Source organism: Saccostrea cucullata, unplaced genomic scaffold, assembly GCF_032062105.1.
Source record: "Saccostrea cucullata isolate Sc308-1 unplaced genomic scaffold, CSIRO_AGI_Scuc_v1 ctg7994, whole genome shotgun sequence".
In the NCBI taxonomy this organism is placed as follows: Eukaryota; Metazoa; Mollusca; class Bivalvia; order Ostreida; family Ostreidae; genus Saccostrea; species Saccostrea cuccullata.
In genome coordinates, this window is record NW_026926882.1 from 13313 (window position 1) to 29304 (window position 15992).

At 34.6% G+C, this 15992-nt stretch overlaps 1 protein-coding gene across 1 annotated transcript; it reads left to right on the forward strand.

Annotated features, from left to right (window-relative positions):
* Positions 1-420: 420 nt before the first annotated feature.
* On the forward strand, positions 421-9934 carry LOC134272819 (lithostathine-like; the record flags this gene model as incomplete). The annotated part of the gene is made up of 4 exons (XM_062754985.1): positions 421-538; positions 2687-2759; positions 8541-8622; positions 9843-9934. Coding segments are annotated over exons 1-4 (292 nt in total), but the record flags the coding sequence as incomplete, so codon positions are not given.
* Between the last annotated feature and the right edge of the window lie 6058 nt (positions 9935-15992).

Consider the following 15992-nt stretch of genomic DNA (forward strand, 5'->3'; position numbering starts at 1 on the left):
ACTCATCTTTTATAAAGTTATCTTGACCCATCCGAAAACAGGGATCTTTTTGTTTAGGTTTCACAGCCCTGCGTTTTTGTAACCTTCAGAATACAGTAACCGTGAGCCATTTTCCTCACGCTTCCTTTCACCAAGAAAAATTCATTATACTAAATAAATACACCATGTATTTCTAAATTCATGATTGTTTTGTACATGTTAGTTGCACATATAAGAGTGAATACAATGGTTACCTTTAGATTTTTTATGAAAAAAATGATTGCGTAAATCGATCCAGCGCCATGATGATTTTATCGATATTGCATTAAAATGACACTTTGCATAGTTCTGCTGAATGAGCCTTTCTAGCTTTTTAAACATGAAACCTTACCCTTGTCATATGTCCTAAACCCAATGCGCAGTTACATGTACCCAAGCATAAACTTGGATATTGTAATTAGGGCGGGAAGCAATCCACTACACTTCATCCTGCGGACATCGAGGGGGGAGTAAAATGGATCGCCCGCGGGACTTTTTACTTTTCCTTTTACTTTTGCAGGTCAGTATTTCATTTAAAACAAATTTCCTTTATTTTCACTTTATGACGGTATTGATATATAGGGCGTGGTAATGTATAACCGTCGTATTCAGTTTATATCACAAAGCTCAAATACAATGACAAGATTCTATATATTGATATTGCCTTCTTTTTTTAAGTGTGACATATGTTAGAAATCAATTGAAGCTTTTAGCACTGGCATCTAAATAACGGTGTAAACCTTTACAAATCTGTTCTGTTGTTTTGCTTTGAATATACCATTTAACTTTAAATTAATCAAAACAAATGAATCTTGCTTCTGAGTGGTAGATTTTTGAACAGAATGCATTTTCCTTATTTTCTTTCTAAAAACATTCCTATATAAGAGTAAATAATTTGACCGCTCGTAGAAAGTCCCGTTTACTTTTGGGGTTTGGTTCCAGTGAGGCGTGACAAACTTCCTTGTTCTAGAGAATGGTTTGTTACAACGCACTTTGAAAAATTATGCACTTTGAAAATTTTTTTCAAAAGATTTATATAATTATTACAGATTGATTCTCTCAATTACTAAAATCTATGTCTAAACTTTTTTGTTTTATAGATATTTTTCAAAGTGCGTAAAATGCCTCACAGGCAAAAAATGTTTACGTACACTCTGAACGCACTTCAAAAAATTTTTCAAAGTGCGTTGAGTGTGTCCCAAATTTAACGCACTTTGAAAAATTTTTTCAAAGTGCGTTGATTTTGTCCCAGTTTTAACGCACTTTGAAAATTTTTTTCAAAGTCATAATATTTTTCAAAGTGCGTTGCCACAATGGTTGAATCGGTCTTTGAGTATAGAACAAACAGTTGAATGCATGGCGACCATACTATGCACCTACAATGTATTGAGTAATGCAGTCACAAGATCATAAAGCTTAGCAGTAAAAAATTAAGAATTTCCCATTGTGCGAAAAAGTTTGAGTTTTTAGTAACTTCTCACACTTTTTTTTTTGGGGGGGGGGGGGGGGGGTTATAAAACTTTACTTTTATGTTGTTCCCCCCCCCCCCCAAAAAAAAAAAATGGTGGCTTAATGGTCATAGAATATACAAAGGTGCTGAGAGAACTTTTAAAGAATACTTTGTGTTCAATGATAAATGTTTATTGGGTTATGGTCATGGTATGTGCCTCTGATATTATCACAATGTATTGGGTGTGTCGACAGCTGATCGGATGAGCAGTCATCGCGCAAGGCTCTTCATACATTCCAGGTTATCGCCACCCTCGTAACACAACACGTTTACCTTTATTTAAGTTAAGGTTAAATGTATTAAAAAAAAACGTGTATAATTCGAAATGCAATACCCAGAAATGGTTGACCTGCAAAAAGTATTATATAAAACATATAATGTTGCAAATGCATCACATTAATACAAGTATCTATAATTATTTATTTGGATGAAAATCAAGTTATTCAAATCGAGTGTAGTTTCAACGTTCATTTTTTTTTCATTCGAAGATTTTATTTCACACATATCGATATCTAGATAACGTTAGATTCACAGACTATTTCCCTGTTATTTGATCCATTGTTGGTCTTTTAAGTTTATATATGAATTCTTAAAATTCTAAACCAAGTAAAAAGTTGAGTTAGTATGAAAAGTCATAATGTTAGTACGAAGTAGTAGGTCAACGACCCCCAATAGGTTTTAATTAAATGTTTCGGAGAGTACATACTTTTTATGCCCCCGTAATAAAGATTAGGGGGTATATATTTTTGCCCTGTCCGTCCGTCTGTCTCTGTCTGTCTGTCCACAAAACTTTAACCTTGCCCATAACTTTTGATTGGTTGAGGATACGGTTGGTTGAGGATGGCCAAAACTTTTGAAAGTTTAGTGCTAGAGCTCACACAATTCACATAATTATGTAATCTTTGTAAAAAAGGCTTCCCTTTAGATATTGATAAAGAAATATGACCATTTGACCTTTGAGTTTTGTTGTTGTTGTTGTTGTTGTTTTTTTTTTTTTGCTTTTCAACAAATACTAACTGGTCTGGAATTTTTGTACTAAGATGGACCCCCCCTCCTATTTTTCTCCATCCTCCCGAAAAAATAATTTAAATGGCTTTTGTTTCTTTCCTTTAGTTTGGATCATTATTTTGATGTATATATGCTCTTGATTTTTTTTAGATTGGAACAAAAGAAGTCCTTGGCCACAGCAATGAAGGCAAAATGGGTGACATTGAGATCAAGTGTCCAAGTGGTATATATCTAACTCTTTTTGCCGACTATATGTACATGACTATAAACAGAACATATTGTATATTTCAACTGGCCCCCATTTGCAGGGGCAGTTTAAGACTTTTTTGGGGTGTTGGGGTCCACATGTCAGACTAAGATTTTTTTAATAACAAAATATCAAAAATAATATTTAAAAAATAATAATCTTGAAATACATGAATCCTAATTGTTTTTAGAGGAGTCTGTGTTTCCTACGGGAGTCCAAGGTAAATTTCCGTATAATTCTGGGGGGTTGGGTAGGTGGGTATCCATACACTCTCGTTTGCCTCTGTTTTGCCGGATTTCATGTTTGACAAAGGATGCTCTATGTGTATAGAATAGTAATTAAAATAAAATGCAATTCCACGTTTGTCACGGTACGTAGAACTTTTTTCAGGATGTGCTTCGCTGTACATGGAATGATCTTTGTCATGTTAAATTTGAGGTGCATCTCTGTGACTGTTTTGGATTACCGGAATTAACTGAACATCAGAAGGTGTCCTAAACACCGTTTAATTCGATTGTGCACGATTGTCATTTAAAGCTCATGTGAACATATTCTGTTCAGGTATTTTGTAACGTTAATTTGCCATGTAGCTTACCTGTTCGGTCTTTCTTGGCGGGCTCATTTGACAATGAATGTCGCTGTTTTAAAGCTCTAGGGACATAAAACGCTTAAAATGCAGTAAACTTTCGTCATTAGATACCTCCAAAGAACACTTCTTATGTTAATTTCCTAGTTAAGTTTTCGTGCAGATTTTATAATAAAAAGTTTTTTTTTCCGAAAACGAAACCTGACTACAAAATATGTTTACATTGTTCGATTTATTTTCCGAACTTTATTATATAATTTATAAGTCAAAACCGACATTAACTATTCCACTGCAAAGAAATTTAATTTCTTTTAAGTTGAAAAACAAACCATACGAGCTCTTTTTTTACCTTGCAAAACTTTGCACATTATTGCAACAAAATTCATTTCTATACTACGATGTGCATTCTTGCGGGTCCTAGGGTAGGTGGGGTTCCTATGTTATAATGTTACGCCCTATTTACACGATAAATCATAAGACAGATACAAGTAACACTTTTTAAAAAGCTTGCCTGACGAAATCAATTTATCTGCATGAAGAGTGATGACCCTTTTGAGTAATACTTTGTGGGTTTAAAGAATATCCTAACTTGATATATTGAGAACCTTATGTAATTGAAATCTTGATTTTACTGAACTTGTAGAAGAATCATCTGTACACTGCATGCTAAAGAACTTTGTAGTTGAAAGGGGGGGGGGTCTGCAAGTGGAGTGATCTGCCGTTGGATCTAATTTGATTTCAAGGTACATTGTAACACCTATTATAAAATCTGTTATCAGATCACGCATTGTGGACATTTTAAGGACGTTCGATCCTGAGATTTTGAGAGTATTTTGGTCAGGTCCTTTATTTATAAAATTCAGCATCATTTATAAGTTCTTGCATTAAATCTGAATTCTACAGAGCAAATTTAAATATATTCAATGAAAAAACCGCGATTAAATACCATTCAAGTAGAATTAAGCTAGGGACTATATTTTGTGGCGGAAGGTTTTTTAGACGCAAATGATCAGTTTTTCCATTTTGAACTATAAAAGTACTGTTAATTTTCGATTCCTATTTTTCCATCCTGGTTGCACACAAAGCTGTTCTTTGCAGTGAAATGTGTTATACTGGTTCTGAAATATCTATTCAATTATTTCTTATGAATTCTATCAACAAAGTGTGACAAATATAGTAAATATATTCTGAAAATCCGGGAAAAAATGAGCCAATTTTAACGTAAAATTGACACTTTTTTAGCAATATCTGAAAATTTACATCATATATCTCCATTTTTGATGTTGTTTTCTAAATATTCAAGATTAATTTGACCTATTTGCTTCAAATCAGAAAAAGTTTAAGACTTTAAAATAATTTTCTTGTTAATTAAATTTTCAATGCTAGAAAAATCACTGTTTATTAGTGCAGAAAGGTGAAATAATTGATTATGCGAAGGAATTTGAAACTTTTTCTGAGTCACAATTTTTAAGTGTCTTTTTTAAAACAAACTAAGAGTTCATTTTGTTTCATGCTTTAATTGGATAAAAATATTGGAGGGAAAACGTCAAAAATTTAATTTTTAACTATGACACAAATTTCAGTGCAATAAGGTCATATTAAATGTACTGTAGCGCCAAAAGAAGCGCATTTACCCCCATTTTTTGATTTGAATTTTAATTAAGCTATGTATATAGAAACTAAAAATATACTTGGCAAAAAAAGTTTAAGACTTTAAATATCAGGATCGAACGTCGTTAAAAGATGGATATAATTAAAAACACATTTTGTTGGAGTGTATTTTCTCCTCTGAAGTAAACAGTAGTAATGTACGTGTGTTCATTATTTTTTTTTTTCTTAAAAGGGGAGGGGGATGACACTATCATATAATACATGATATATTGAGAATGAAATAAGTAAAATTCAATAGTTAGGCTTTGTAGAAAGAAATATCCAAGATTATTCACTACTTTCTTATTTATCGTGTGCATCTGAACAAAGACATATACAAGGTTAGCTTTTTTAAAAAAGCTGAGGGTCAGCCACTGGAATACAGAGAGTTTCTCTCTTGTTTTGTAATGGTTTATGATTTGATCTATACATCATGTTGTGTTCCTTAAATGTAAAAAATGCCATTATAAGAAAGTTAATTTTTTGTAACATAATGCTGTACATAATAAATAATAAAGCATAGAATAAATTTTAGTTAGTCTGCATCGTGATCATTACAATGATCTCCAATAATTATATAAATGATTTGATCTATACATCATGTTGTGTTCCTTAAATGTAAAAAATGCCATTGTAAGAAAGTTAATTATTTTAACATAATGCTGTACATAATAAATAATAAAGCATAGAATAAATTTTAGTTAGTCTGCATCGTGATCATTACAATGATCTCCAATAATTATATAAATTCTCTTCGGCTCAGACATCAGAGAAAGTTCATCTCATACCGGTAAATGAACAATTAAAAGCCACCATGGCAAATAAAGATCACGTTAAATTCTATTAAAATGATATAGATTGTGATGAATAAAAGGAAGGTAGACTTTGTGTTAGATTGTTTTTAAATATTATTAGATAACAGTTTTCAGTTGTGCATTTCGAGGCAATGCATGATGTGGAAGGGGGGGGGGGCATACTGCATGTATATTTAACTCAATTTCTAAGTTTGAGCATCCATTTTAGAAAAGAATTGCTTCCCAAAATGTAATGAACGCCACAGAAAACAATTCAATATTTTAGAAAAGAATTGCTTCCCAAAATGTAATGAACGCCACAGAAAACAATTCAAAATATGTTTATACATGCAGTACGTATACATAAAATGTCTTTGATGATGTACGTCTACCATCATAGCAAAACTATAGATTAAAATACTGGAATCCATCTCCCCCCCCCCCCTCCTTTCATAGGGGGGTTGGCGGATGTTGACCCTGTCTATCTCTCAGCTATCGCATTTCCACTGTGGTCAATGTTCTCAAATGTGGGCGCGGTTCACGTGCACAAGCGGACTTGCACGTCCATCACCATACTGTCTTACAGTGGTCTTCTGATGTTTTCATAACTTTTAGGCCTATCATTAGAGTGAAAAAAATTGATCGTTCTTTTTTCACTATTTTGGGACCTTTGTGGCAAGTGGATTGTTGTGTGAATTCCGACCTGTACATGTCTTATGCAAGGTATTGAATATTGATCGAGGGAGTTTTGCATCAGGCATCCAAAGGAGTAAACAATTTAAATCTTCGGCTTGCAATGGCGATTGAGGGAATAAACATGATAAATGTACTTATCTTCTATTAGAAGCAATGAAATATTTTCATAGTATGATTAGAGACTAAAATATCCTATCTAAAAGCTGAACAGTCGTCATAAATTTTCTTCGAGAACGACGAAGAACAATGCAGTCTATAAATAGATCGAGATCGTGAGTGTGCGTGAAGAAGCACGCCCTCTGGTTGGGGAATTTGTGCAAATCTTTTTTTCCCAGAATTCCGATTAACGCAAGCGCACTTGCAGTTTCATCCTAACGTAACTAGTCAGCCCGGGGGCTGACTAAATAGATCATGCATCTGGAGACGATGGCTTGAACTGCGTTGTTTATTATTATTGGACTCGTCCATTTATGGAATAAACCAACCGCGGGATCGGTAAACAAATTAGAAACATCCTTTCTTTAGTGTTACATGTCCATATACCATGTATACTGAAGTATACGATATGTTGCTTTAAAGAATGGTATAAAACTTGTAGATAGAATTTCTGAAGCATTAGAAGGAAGTTCAAAAGAACAAACTTTCTTTAATTCCATGGAAGTTATCACACCCATTCATACAATAGAACAATCCAAGGAAAAGGCGCGAAGATAGCTTACTAGTGACATTTGGCGCGAAAGGAGCGATTCACCCCTTTCGTAGAATACAAATGGACTGATCCAGTAGTATAGAGATAGACGGACATGTTGAAACGACAAATCATATGGAATAAACTGTTCCATGCAAAAAGATTAAAGGAAGTAAACACTGCAGTATTTCGCATCAGTAATATCTTTCTTTTTTCTGAAAACTGTTTCTTTTAAAATGCAGGTAAAGAATTCCAATGTAAATCAGCTTGCACAAAATCTAGCTCTTTAGATATGGTCGCACTTTTTCGGATCTTGGAAATATCAATCCTTATACTGCCTGACGCCGTGACGTCAGGCAATGAAGTCAGATGGAGTCAGATGGAATAGAGACATGCTCTATTCCGTCTGGCAAGTCAGATGGTTTTAACCAATCATTGACAAGGTCAGAGAGGTTGATCTATAGTATATAAAGAACAACTAACGTGGATTTTTCCCGCACATCTTCTCCAGATAATTCAGTATCAATTAATCTCATTTATTGCAATTAAAATATGGGGGAAATCCAGGGAGGACATTTTCTATTGCTTCCTCTCCATTCAAAATGGCTGGAAAGAAGACAGAAGAACTGAAATTAACTACAGAACAAACTTTGTTTAAAATATTGTTTAAATGATAAGCAGCAGCTATCATTAAAACACAAATGGCTATTAAACTATCATCCCCCTCCATTGTGAAATGTAAAAAAAAAAAAAAAAATTGGAGGGAAATATCAATGAATTTCATGTCTGACAAATCATACCATGCATTGGCGTCGGAAGCAAATTGAAAGGGGGGGGGGGGGCTTAGTGTAAAAAAAAAGATTTTGTACCTTCATAAAAACCTGACAAGCAAAAAAAAAAAAAAAAAAGGAGATGTCCATTTCCCAAACACTAAAATCCTATTTCGTGGGTGGATGGGGGGGGGGGGGGGGGGGGGAGCGAACTTCAGTACCAAAATTTTTTTTCCAAAATCACCACCTTCTCCATTTTTAACCTATACTAAGACGTATCTGTGGAAAGTGGGGGGGGGGGGGCTAAACATACGAAGATATGTTCAATGTCTATACTAAGTATATATTTGGAAAAAAAGTGAGCCCCCCCCCCGGTTCCGACGCCTATGCCATGTAAATGAAACACTGGAGTCAGATGTGAAATCACATCTGAAATCAGATCTTACAAGTCAGACCGTGTAGGGCTTTAATCAACCAAGAAAAATAAATGTCTTTCAATATCATGTGGTTATAAAAACTTTCAACAGTTTCTCATAATAATAATAAGTCCCATTTTGATTTTTTTTAAAACAGGATCTTTTTTCTACGAGGGTTATTGCTTCATGGTGGGGTCAGTTCCGATGACTTGGGAGGACGCCATGACATCCTGTCTCAGGTACTAGTATGCTCTTTCGAGATTTCAGCACTTTGAAATGTGGGCACATGACCCACATTATTCGGAGAGGTTGAGGGTTGATTCATCTTTTCAGTGGAACTTATTTAAATGATGTCTCTTTGTGTAATAAGAACTTAGATATCTATATCAATAATTATTATGGGCTATAGTTTCAGAAGTGTTAACGGCTTAATTGGGCGTGTTGGTGTTTTATAGTATACAAATGTGGACATTTCAGCGAAAAATATGAATCTTCAAAACATTACAAATAGCAGAATTTTATTTTAGTGGGAGAAGTCATACATTTGCATGTCTCTTCAGGCACGTAGCAAGCCCCCCCCCCCCCCTTTTTAAAAAAATTTCAGATGTAATTTTTACTGTTGAAAATTTTCATTGAAAGGCTGGTTGCCCCCCTTATTTTTTGGTTGTAGCATAGTGAAAAAATAATGGTAATAAATATAGAAGTATATGAAAAGAAATGGTGCTGAAAGAAGTTGGAATCTCCTTCCTTTGTTCTTTTGCATATCAAGTTTTTTGCAGTAAGTTGATTTTTTCCCTCTTGCCCCCCCCTCCCCTTTCAAGAACGATGCAAGGATTGCTAGTCCCTTCTCTTCTGCTAGCCAGTCTATATATCTCTTGTCCCCTTTTCAGAGGAGAAAGTTCGAATTTTTGAGAACAATATACATGTGTAGTTAATTTAGATACAGTAAATAATGGACCTTAAACTGGACTGGATACACGATTCAAACTGATTCTCAGCGCATCCCCAAGAAAATACAAGATTGGGTCATTCATATACTTGTACTCTATATTGCAAATAATACCCCTTCCCCCTTTTTTTTTTAATTCAGAACTTCCATACCATTTGAGTTTTCTAATAAAAAATAAATATGTACAAAGGTATTTACCTAGATAAATATGAATGTGTTGTACTGCGTTTTATTACTCAAGTAAAGATTTTTCTTATCTTTACCACCCTAACCTCCCATAGAATTTGAAACTTAGTCACAATAAATAGGCTGATCATTGATCAATTTTGGTTGACTGTTGATTGATTGATTTAGGAGTATGATATCCCTCAATAAATGTCCACTGAATTGTTACAGATTAGCCATTTTTTGCAAGATTAAAATATCCAACTAGTATGTTTAATAATCACACCTTTAGAAAATCTATTAAAAGTATGCAGTTACCAACATTTTTTAATGTTTTATTTTTAGATCTGGGATGTATCTTAGCTGGATAGAGGATGCTATAGAAAACAATTACGTGGCGACCCATGCGATGTCTCGCGTCAGTCAATATTGGATAGGTATGTGTTTGTAATATAGTATAAAAATTAATTATTAATGGACGAAACCAGGCACATTAAGAAAAATCGTACAATGCGTAATGAGTTCATGTTTGTCTTAATGTAACTGGAAAAGAATTGAATTGTAAACTATTATAAAGCACTCGTAATATGAAATTAGTGCACAACTGAACAGTCCTGAATCTCTGAAACTTCTTGTTGGTACAGACAGAGACTGATAAATAATTAGCTGAGAACTATAGCTCTCCAAGAAAATATATTGACAGACCGGAGAGCTTCAGTGCCACAGATTGAAAAAAAAACTGTTACGTTATATTTATTGTGAACAAAAATTTGCGCTTGGTTCTGGACTAATTCTTTCAAATGTTTTACCTAACTTGCAAAAAGCTAATTTAGATGAATTCCTTACTTTCTATCAAGTACTGTCGTTGTTGACATCTGCACGAAGCACGTTAGACCGAAGGATCTTGCATACAAAAAATTGCAGTATAAATAGACGAAATTTTCAATCATCTATTAAGAGACTCCGACCCTCAGCCAGGAAGGACAACTCTTTAATTTATAATTTAATTCAAAAAGTCTTTAAATTTAGCTTGAAAATTAAATATTTTCATGCAACAATTTTCATTATATGCCTCTCAATGTGCTTCAAGGTTCTTTGCAAAGCTCCATAAATCACTTCTAATTTCATATCATGTTAATAAACATTGGTATCTAAAAATGTTTTTTTCGGGATAAAAATTTCTACTTTTAATTAGACCTTTCTGAGAAGTTCAAAGAACCTTGAAGCACATTGAGAGGCATATAATGAAAATTGTTGCATGAAAAGATTTAATTTTCAAGCTTCATTTAAAGGCATTTTGAATTAAATCATAAATTAAAGAGTTGTCCTTCCTGGCTGAGGGTCGGAGTCCCTTAACAACTACTGATATATGTATAAGGAATGTTTTGTTATGGAAACAGCAAACGAATACCGGTATGCTAGGAGCACACAGTTAGAAATATTTTGAGATGACAATTTGAAAAACATGGGGAAATAAATCGAGAAACGGTGCATGAACTTTTTGTACGCAATAAATACACAGTTTTTTCAATGGGTGGCACCACACGCACCTGAAGTATGGATAATACCCCCCCCTTTTTTTTTGTTAATGAAAAAAAAATGTAAGAGTGTATAATATCTCAAAAATATAAAATTTCCCCGTCAAACACATCTATACGTCGTTATATGCAAGCAGATTGTTCACTACTTTTTCTCACGTTTAAAGAATGACCCTATTCGGTTTAATAAAAATACACAAGGTAAGAAACAAAAATTATAAACAAACGGGGTGTTCTCCGCTTCGAGACAGATTTCCAAGGTAATAATAGTGTTACCTATCATAATTTTGCAAGCACTCTGTCAGGGAGATGTTCTCCTACTGAAGTATTTAACCTAAACTCCGCCATTAATGTTTAATATTCCGTAATCGGACGATTTATTAATCGGATACAAAAAAATTTCTCCATTGGCAGCGTTGGAGGAGGTTTTGGAGTCGCACTTCTGTTTCGCTTTATCACCTTGGGGACAGACAAAAAAAAAAAGAATTTCTATTGATGATGTACCTGGAAAATAAAAATTTGAAAAAATCGTATTATGACTTATGAGATCAGTTTTAGCAGGGATCTGTAGGCCTAAATACCAGTTAGAAAATTGGTCCATGGCTTTCACCTAGAATTGTTCTTTCTCTTATCGTAAAATGCTTTACAAAATGATCATATATTCATGACACTGTCAAAAAAGAATACCTTTACAATGAAATAATATGATATATAGTAGAAAAATAAATTTATGGCTTGATAACTCGAAATACATCTCTCCCAATGAATTTTGTTCGGGATCGGAATTCCAGATGCAGACAATTAGACTACAGTGTCCGTGCCACCAACTAAGTGACCAAGCATCCGTACAATATAAAATACAAAACTTGCGAATTTTATAGTGTAAGGTTGGTCAAAAAGTAAGAAGCGTCAGACGCTTAACTAATCACGATCATCCAATGTTAGCCATGTTACTCCAGCATGCTAACGTAGTAGATCTAATATGTTGACGATGCGACCGTTAGGGCGAGCGCAGATACTTATCCATGCAGTTTTCATTTAGGTCGGACTCGTCCGGTAACTGGAAATTCCAGAAGCCCCCCGTTTTTTGGAGAATACCCATACAGAAGGGGTGAAGCCGCAATAAAGTGGTAGAACCCCCTTAAAATTGAATGAAATGGGTACAATAGGACCTAAGGTGATGTTTAATACGCAAGTTTCGAGATTATCTCCCTTGGTGCGCTCTTTCGTTGAGGAGGGGAGTTTGGTTGCCGCGTAAACAAACAGGTGGGACAGATATTTATATATATGGATATATCGCATCATCGATATACTGGTTTATCGTAACTACATAATTGTCAGAATGCACTGTTCAACTCGAGAATAACCGAATTAAAGTAAAGGCGTCATTTTTTAAAGCAAAAAAATCGGAACAAAAAAGAAAATTCAGTGGATGTGAGACTTTTCAGACGAGGGAAGAGATATATGGACCTCTAATAAATACGGTAAACATAAATCTGACCATTACATATCGGCAATCTAAATGACATGTTGATTTTTTTCCTTATTATAACTTCAAAAAACCCACTAACTTTTTAGAAAATGTTTGTACAATCAAGAAAATCTTTTACTTTTAATAAAGACCACGACGTTTATTTAGTTTTCAAGTACACTATAATTGAAGGTAGATCTGCAAATATACACAGTTGAGCTTGATAAAATCATAAAATGCACCACTGCTTAACACTTTTATCTTTCTATAACTTTAAATAAATTTTAAAAGCCATAAACAGCGTTCATTTATTTATGCACGTTTGTATACATAAACAAACTGTCCCACTTCCATGCTGAAATGGATATTTTTTGCGCCTCTGTCGTAGGAGAGTTACAATCTCGAAACTCGCGTATTGAATGATATTGATATCCGTAAATTTTTACAGCCAACTTTACCTCAGAATCGACAGAAATCGGGCGGCATTTGTTCTTGTCTTGATATACCGTACACCACGCCCCATCTAAAATCGCGATCGCTGAAGTCGTTTCGAGTAATCATTACCGTAATCTTGATCAAAAGTGAATAATACAAGATCTTATGAATATTAATTAGTTGTATATCACATGGGAGCCATCTCATGAATAAACTGCACGCCATTTCTCCATATGAATAAACAAATAAATTCATTAAATCAAGGCAAGTTTATTTTTCTTTTAACTTTTTTCGTTTTACTCGTGAGAACGTGGCTTTAGCGTTTGTGTACGAAGCGATGCATTGTGGGTCAAAATTACTGTGGAAAAAATTCTATGGAATGAATGTGCAGTAGTCCGATTTTTCTCTTCGCCCAGGCGTTGTCGTTAGCACAGGCACCTGAAGTATGGATAATACCCCCCTTTTTTTGTTAATGAAAAAAAAAATGTAAGAGTGTATAATATCTCAAAAATATAAAATTTCCCCGTCAAACACATCTATATGTCGTTATATGCAAGCAGATTGTACTTTTTCTCACGTTTAAAGAATATACAGTGTATTTTTATTATACCGAATAGGGTCATTCTTTAAACGTAAGAAAAAGTACAATCTGCTTGCATTTAACGACGTATAGATGTGTTTAACGGGGAAATTTTATATTTTTGAGATATTATACACTCTTAAATTTTTTTTTTCATTGACAAAAAAGGGGGGGGGGTATTATCCATACTTCAGGTGCCTGTGGTCGTTAGAGCTCGCAGTTACGAGCGTCGCTTCGCTAATATGTTACGTTGAGGCGAGCGCAGTTATGTACTATCATAAACTTACACATGTACTGCCTATCATTCAAGAAAAAGAAAGAAAAAAGAAGAAAACAAAACAAAAAAAATCACTTCCTAAGCACAGGGATTGAGATTCCGAACTTTTCGGATGTTTCCGACAAAATCGGAAATTCCCGAACCTTTAAAGTGACGAAAGTATGGCGTTAGATAAAAAGTCTTCTAGTTTTATGGAATGGAGATTGCAGTAATTGATAAAATTGTTGTTTGTAATTTTTTTCATGTAAGTTGTTGCTATGTTTTAGCCACCATGTTGCTATGCACCGCAAAGGATTTTTGGGAATTTAGTCTTGTCCGATTTATAGAAAAAAATACTTCTAACGGCAAATAATTATTATTTGGTCCAGCATAGTTTTTTAACCTATTTCGAGTATACTGAATCCGAAAAAATATGCTGGTCTTCATGAAAATGGCGTTAAAGAGGTTAAAATGGCGATTCAAAATGGCGGACATCCAATTTTTCTAATTTTTTCTTAATATCGTTCAAAAAGGAGAAATAATGTGTGAATACCTCACTGAGTGTAATAAAAGTATAAAAATAATAATAGAATGCTAACATTATTAGTTTAACTCAGAAAATTTAGTCGTTTCAACACTTAACTCGAATTTTCTTTGATTTTTTGGTCTATTGATCTATCTTCCGCTTTGTTCAAGATTTTACATTTGAAAATATCCATACACTGCAGATTTGTATTTTTTCCTCTGCATCTCACTATTCTACAACTGAATGATGGCGCAGTTGTAAGTTAAAAGTCAAAATGGCGTTTCAAAATGGCGGATATTCATCTTTTTAAAAAATTATTTCTTAATGTCGTTTACATAGGAGAAAGGATTAGTGAATATCTTACTGAGCGTAGTACAACTATGTAAAATGCCAATAGAACACTAATTTAATCACTTTAAATCGAAAAATTCAGTCGTTCAAATTTGAAATGTGTTAATTAGCTCAAAATGGCGATTCAAAATGACGTCTTATACACTCGAATTCGTAGAAACTCTTAATTCTGGTTCGTTTTGCAGAAAATAAATTACAGTTTGCTTTTTATATATATATTATATAAAGTATATTGATTAGTCCATTAAATATGAACAAAATATACTTGAAAACACTTAAGATTTTCCAAATTTCCCCCTTCGTATTTTACCGTACGTGTTCCAAAGCCTTTGAGCCCCCGTCCACCTAAAATCACTCCCGAATCTTGTTATTATCAACTTGCACTTCTACCTCAACATCCCTCGGCACACCATCAAATATAACTGAAGAAATTCTTGTCCGATTTCATCGAACACTTTGTTCATGCTTTTTAGCACTTATAAGAACTTAGTATTATCCCCTAACATCTTTTATTCCATGTTTATTTGGTATATGTTTCAGTCTGTCTTCGGAATTTTGGTATTTTCAACACTCAAGTAAAATGGTGCCCCGTGTCAAGGATGACAACCCCCTTGGCATGTAAAAGATCGTTTCTCTGGAGTTCGAAAATGAGAAAGCTCACTGGAGGCCGCCAGAGAAACCAAAATCCTTCAAAAACCGATTATTTAAACTGATAGTTCGCCGAAACATGGCTGAAAAATTGCCGGCTCGGCGTTAGTGATTCAGCGATAGTCGCCGACGATCGAAAAATCGTCGTTGGAAGCTTGGCGATGCCGACAATCGATAGCTTAACAGCAAAATTGATTGTCGCTTTATATATAGATACTTTAAACATAATGCTAAATCTTAACAAAAATTGTATTTTTTTCGTGTTTTGTTCCTCTTTTCTCTTGTACAAAGATGGTACTTTGATTATTTTTCATGCATCTTCCATGTGCACACAAGTTCCTGACCGTCAGTAGTATAAACGGTCTGGATGGGGGGTTCAACTGAGTGCACTTTTTATGCAAATGAGGTCAAAAATGCTGGATTCTGATTGGTTGGGGGATAGGCGGGTCAAGGGAGTGCAGATTGGGGGGTCTGGGGGGATAGCTGGGTCAAGGGAGTGCAGATTGGGGGTCTGGGGGATAGCCGGGTCAAGGGAGTGCAGTCCCTGGGGGGATAGCCCGGTCAACGGAGTGCAGCCCCTGGGGGGATAGGTGGGTCAAGGGAGTGCAGATTAGGGGGTCTGTGGGGGATAGCCGGGTCAATTCAGTACATATAGTCGGCCCTAAATACGGGTGGTGTGTTTACACTGTG